The sequence below is a fragment of the Buceros rhinoceros genome, unplaced genomic scaffold (assembly GCF_000710305.1).
Source record: "Buceros rhinoceros silvestris isolate BGI_N320 unplaced genomic scaffold, ASM71030v1 scaffold14120, whole genome shotgun sequence".
NCBI lineage: Eukaryota > Metazoa > Chordata > Aves > Bucerotiformes > Bucerotidae > Buceros > Buceros rhinoceros.
This window is the reverse complement of record NW_010391488.1, coordinates 28,169-33,388: the sequence shown is the minus strand read 5'-3', so window position 1 is coordinate 33,388 and position 5,220 is coordinate 28,169. Positions and strand designations below refer to the sequence as shown.

Here is a 5,220-nt window from a genome sequence, read left to right as displayed (position 1 = left end):
GAGAAATCTAGGTAAACTGGATCCATGTCTTATATTTGCTAGGAAGCAGAATGTCCAAAGGAATTATTACTGTTTTATGCAGTGCTTGATGATAGTGAAAGTATCAGAGTTCTCTCCACCAGCGAAACTAGCCACAGGCAGTAAGAGGTAAAAGAAAACAGGTGTGTGAGTTTGCAGCTCTGGCATTTTGAGAAGGGTATGAAGGGTAGTTGCAGCCAGTTCTCTAGAATGCCAAACTCCACAGAGGTCCAATCCACCATCCCATTAGGAGGCAAGACAGCAGTTCTTGTCTGTTTGGCAGCACCTTGCCTCTTTGTAAGGCAGCATTTCTTATGTCCTAATGAATTTCTGTGAGCATGTTTAACTCCATTTTGGGGTAAGAAAATGCAATCCAGCACTTGGTATTCTTGAGAGATGGTCAGCTCCTTCAGTAAATTGTTCACCTTAGCTGCAATGAAAACAGCATGATTTTCTTTCTTTCACTGGAACTGTAGCTTTTTGTCCGTTTCATTAAAACCAGGTGATGGTATTTAATTTTGCCTACACTGTAAGATGGCAACGTTGCCTGTTTGAGGCCAGTATTCTGCTAAGGAGATAAACTTGTGATTTGGGAAATCTTACCATATCTCAAGATGTGATTCTTTTATATGAAAATACTCCATCTGATAGGAAGTCTGTTGTCAAAAAAGAAATTATTTTGGTAAAAAGTTTGAAAGAATCAAAAGAGGAAGTTTGATATTCACATTCTTTGACCTTTTTTATGCTGGCATTCCTCTGGCATGTTTGTTTGGTGGTGTTGTTTTCTTCCCCCCCCCCCTTCTGGGGAGAAACCTGATTGCTTGTGGCTTTCACCTTTAGATTTTACATGGTATTTCCTATTGCCTGGGTATTCTTCCTTTTCTTTCTTCTACTTCCCTAATCTTGTCCGTGTTTTTTCCTCTTACTGCCCTCTGTTCTGTCAGGCTTGGTTGCAGTGGCGAGAGCTGTATTTACACAGCCAGAATGACAAGCAGAAGGAGACTAGGGCAATAACTCATCATCGGCACTGGGAATTGATGAGATGCATGGAAGCGTGGCTGGGATACTTAAACCTCCGCAGAGCAAAGAAACTTCAGAATGGTGAGTGAAAATGGTGAGTTAGGACCAAACAGGACTCATCCCCTTTGCTTAGAGCACAGTGATAGGGTTTTTTTGTACTCTGGGAGGGGCTGCAATGTTTCAGTTTGCTCGACGGGTGATCAGATGCAACTTGGACTGCACACTGCTACAGGCCTGGCTGGCTACGGTTGTGTACTGAACTGATGGGTAGATACCCTGCTTTCCATGTGATTTTAAAAAAATGCTTTACAGTTTCCTTGATGGAAATTTGCACATGGCATATTCTATTCTGACTGAGGTATCTGTGAGAAGAATGTATGCAGGACTACTACCATTCAGTCTGTGTGTGGATTTCTTGATAATCAGACAAATCAAACTCATACAGGATAGAAGAGATTATCACACCAGTTCTTTTGTTTCTTCCCTTCAAGATGCTGGAATGAGCTCGGACATTTGTGTGAGTTGCCTGTTGATCAGTGGTAGTGGAAAAGAACCCATCTTGCTATCTGGGAACTCGTAACAGGAGTATGCTTACGCATAAGCAAGCTTCTCTGTGTTGAACAAGTGATGCAGTGTCCTAACTTCCCCTTCTGAAGTCAGTGCAGTGTGTTACTAGTTTAAAACTGCCTCTGTGGTCCATAGCCAAGTGTTACTGTGAAACCTTACTGCCATTCTTCAGTGTAAGAGCTTCTGTCACTTCAAAACCAGAGGCTTAAAGGTCACAGCCTCATCTGATGTGAGTCAGTCCAGAGTGGAACACGTCGTAAGTATTTGTGTGTGTTTTCTAGAGCTGGCCCAACAGCATCACCGAATCAGGATAGTCCGGCAGTGTTTCTCTGAGTGGCGGTTGTCTTGGAAGTCCAGGAGAAGAATGCACGCTCACCGAGAGGACATGGAAAAAATAGCAGCAAGAATTGCCTTATGGAGAGTCTTTGCACACTGGAAGCATTGTATCCAATCTGTATTTGATCCCTAGCAGGGCCAGGTGAACAGCATTCCTGTAGGGGAAAAATCTGATTAAGAAGCGGGAATGTTGTGCAGAAGTGAGGGTGACAACAACCATGTTATCATTAGATGTGTGAAAGGCCATACTATCAATTATTAAAACTGTTGTAACTACAGTCTGTTAGCCCGTTGACAGCTAAGAGCCTGCAGAAGATAAGGTTGGGAGGAATTCCTTACTTAACAGTGAATCAGAAGTGTACTGTGATAAGCTAGCAAAATCTGAAAACCTGTTGTAATCAAAGCTTGCCCAGGTAATGGGGCTGGAAATTCAAATATTGAAGTAAATTTCGGTGGCGATCTAGTGCCCCTCTGTGGAGGAAGGTTATATATATTTGGATGGATATGTCTGTGTGAAAAATACTTTAACTTGGTGACAGATGTTGTACTGCATGTGGAAGAGACTCAACAGTGTGAGCAGGCTGAAAAACACTACAAGCATCATCTGTTGGTAAGAACACTGTTAGCGTAAAGTGGAAGAAGCTGTGGAGAGAATTTGAATGCTTCTGCTCGGCAGTGTGCCTGTAATGCTGACAGCGGTGCGGGGGTGTTAAGTGGGGGATGCACCATTTTCTGCCATGGTGAGTTTGGATCAGGCATCAGGTTTCTAAATTCCAACTATTCTGGAACCTCCAGTTGAGTCCAAATGGGGCAGCTATGCTGCTCTCAGATAGTTATTCTTCCAGTGGGGAAGCTGCTGAAATAGGAGATCAATCTTGGTGGTATTGGACTACCATGTTCCTGGCCATTTCACCATCAGATTTCATTTTCCCCTTGATTTTCCCTGATTTTTTTTTTTTCTTCTTACCTCTACCCCAGATATTTCTGTCTGCTTACACTGTTTTGCAACAAGAATTATGAGTGTCTTTTTCTTAAAAGGTAAAACCAAACCCAAACCAAACAAAACCTTGCAGGCTCTCTGAGAGTTGAACACAAGCAAGCCTCCAGCTCTCTTGGAAGCGATTTATTCTCAAGCAAGCGTGGATCAGTCCGATCATAAAAAAGATGGCAATAAACCTGTTTGGATCATAGATTGAAAACTGTAAACATTAGTGATTATAAGAGTACTTTAAGGTGGGATGATCTCATAATGCTATTTACCATGTTCATCCCTGAATCAGGGTGTTGTGGGATTTGGGCCAAAAGACCTTTGCAGAGGAGACCTAAAAGGGAAGAGAATCTTTTCTGTTATTAATAAGAAGCAAGTTACGAGTCTTGAACTGAAGGAGGAGATAGATTGAGAAAGGACTTGGGTAGTGGTGTTGATAGCTGAATAAGGAGGTAGATGTCTCACAGTAAAACCCTGGGAAAGTGGAAGAGAATTTTAGTTTAGCTGGAGAAGCGACAGTTAAGAGAGGAAATTGAAGCAGGCATTGATGACAAGTAACTAAATCGTAGCCGTTGCGAGGAGTAGCATCAAACACAGATGTCCATAAGGAGCAGCCAGTTTTAAATTTACCAGTGCTTGCTGGTTTGGATTACATGAGAACTGTGTGCTTTTCTTGTTACAGAAACTTGGGTTTCAGGGTCTTCAGCAGAATGTCATGAACAAGCGTATTCATCAAATGAGAAAAAATCTGTCATACCGTCAGCATCAAATTACAGTGAGTTTGACTTTTTTTTTGGTTTTGTGTTAGTTTTTCTTGAGCTGTCCTATTTGCTTCCACTTCCACCTACAAAGTTCTTTTTTTGTTAAATAAGTTCCTAAATACTAGTAGCCAGAGAAAAATCTGTGTAAGTCAACTGTCACTCTTAGATATGTTGTTTTAGTTTTCTATGTTTATGGTGATTTTTACCAGAAAAGTTCGTAGTAGGTTATAAACCAATTTTGGTATATGAAGCAGTGCAGGAGACAACCGTTGCAGCATGCAGTTTCAGTAGAACGTTTATAACTTATTTCTTTGCATTCTTCTCCTGCATCAATACCTATTATATTTTCATTGCTTTGCTTTGTTTCAGGTGCTGCGGAAGTTCTGGAACAGGTGGAAGTCCCATTTGGAAGAGAAGGAGGAAGAACAGCAGCAGGCCTTGTCATCAGTGGCTCATGCCCGTTACAGGTATGCAGAGAAATATTAATATAAATTTATACAAATACGGCATTTGTGGGCCTTTGGTTCTCAGCGCTCAGATCCTGAGGCTAGAGTTGAAACTGAAAACACTTCAACCATAGTGTTATGGTGTTGCTTTCAGTGACCTGAATGAGAGCAGGGACTTTTCATACCTTCAAAAAATCATTAATCTTGTCTCATGTATTCTGAGTAAGATTTCAGGGGACACATTGTCTGGTTTTAAACCCCAGGGAATAATGAGGACATATAACGGCCTAACTGTTTAGGCTGTAGATGGATTGGTCTTTTGATGTTCATAAAATCAGTCTCTGTTCCAAAGGAATTCTCTCCTGTGGTGACGTTCTCCCTTTTTGCTTGCAGGAGGGTGTTGATGAGACGGGTATTTGACACGTGGCTGCTGAAGGCCTGCGAGCAGCAAGAATACCGAATGGCAGAGAAGAGGGTAAATGTAACTCTTGTACCTGGCCTTGCTAAGGGGATAGAAGGGATGATTTCTTAGTCACTGTCTGTGAGCGTCAGTTGGCATGAGATGGACTTGGGTGTTATAAATTGCATTTTCTTGGGGGGGGATCAAGTAAGGGGAAACAGACTGCAACCAGTATTTACTAATCACCTTTAAGTGAAGCTGTTTAATAATAGAATCAAGCTGTTATTATTAGAGGATAATTATTCTCACAGTTCATTCACTTGCACCCTCCCCAGTAAATATGTGCGTGCGTTCTCTCTCACACTCCATCTGTTTCTTAGTTACCTGGTTGAAATAGTAATAAAGAGCCAACCCCAACCTATTTAATAAGTGCAGGGTTGTACTGACAAACTAGTTGCTTCAAGGGAGGTGTCCATAAAGTCCTTTAAGGGATCCTTCATCTCCTAAGGTGTGTGAGTGTGTGTGTGTGTATATATAAGGCTGTAGTTTTTACATCTAGCTGCCTCTGCTGCCTTTTTTGTGGTCTGAGTTACACAGCCCATAGTTGATGGTAGCGTGTGTGGGTGACCTTGTGCAGATATGGCTGACTCTTGGTGTTTTGAGATTATCAGTTCTTGTGAATTC

The 5,220-nt window shown here is 41.8% G+C and overlaps 1 protein-coding gene across 1 annotated transcript in view; it reads left to right on the top strand.

Moving 5' to 3' along the window:
* SFI1 (Sfi1 homolog, spindle assembly associated (yeast)) overlaps positions 1 to 5,220 on the top strand; it is a 26,828-nt gene that overhangs the window by 9,164 nt on the left and 12,444 nt on the right. Inside the window, exons 9-14 of the mRNA XM_010141965.1 lie at positions 963 to 1,119; positions 1,887 to 2,048; positions 2,481 to 2,551; positions 3,612 to 3,704; positions 4,060 to 4,157; positions 4,530 to 4,611. Coding sequence (XP_010140267.1) covers positions 963 to 1,119; positions 1,887 to 2,048; positions 2,481 to 2,551; positions 3,612 to 3,704; positions 4,060 to 4,157; positions 4,530 to 4,611 — 663 coding nt within the window. The remainder of the gene's footprint in view (positions 1 to 962; positions 1,120 to 1,886; positions 2,049 to 2,480; positions 2,552 to 3,611; positions 3,705 to 4,059; positions 4,158 to 4,529; positions 4,612 to 5,220) is intronic.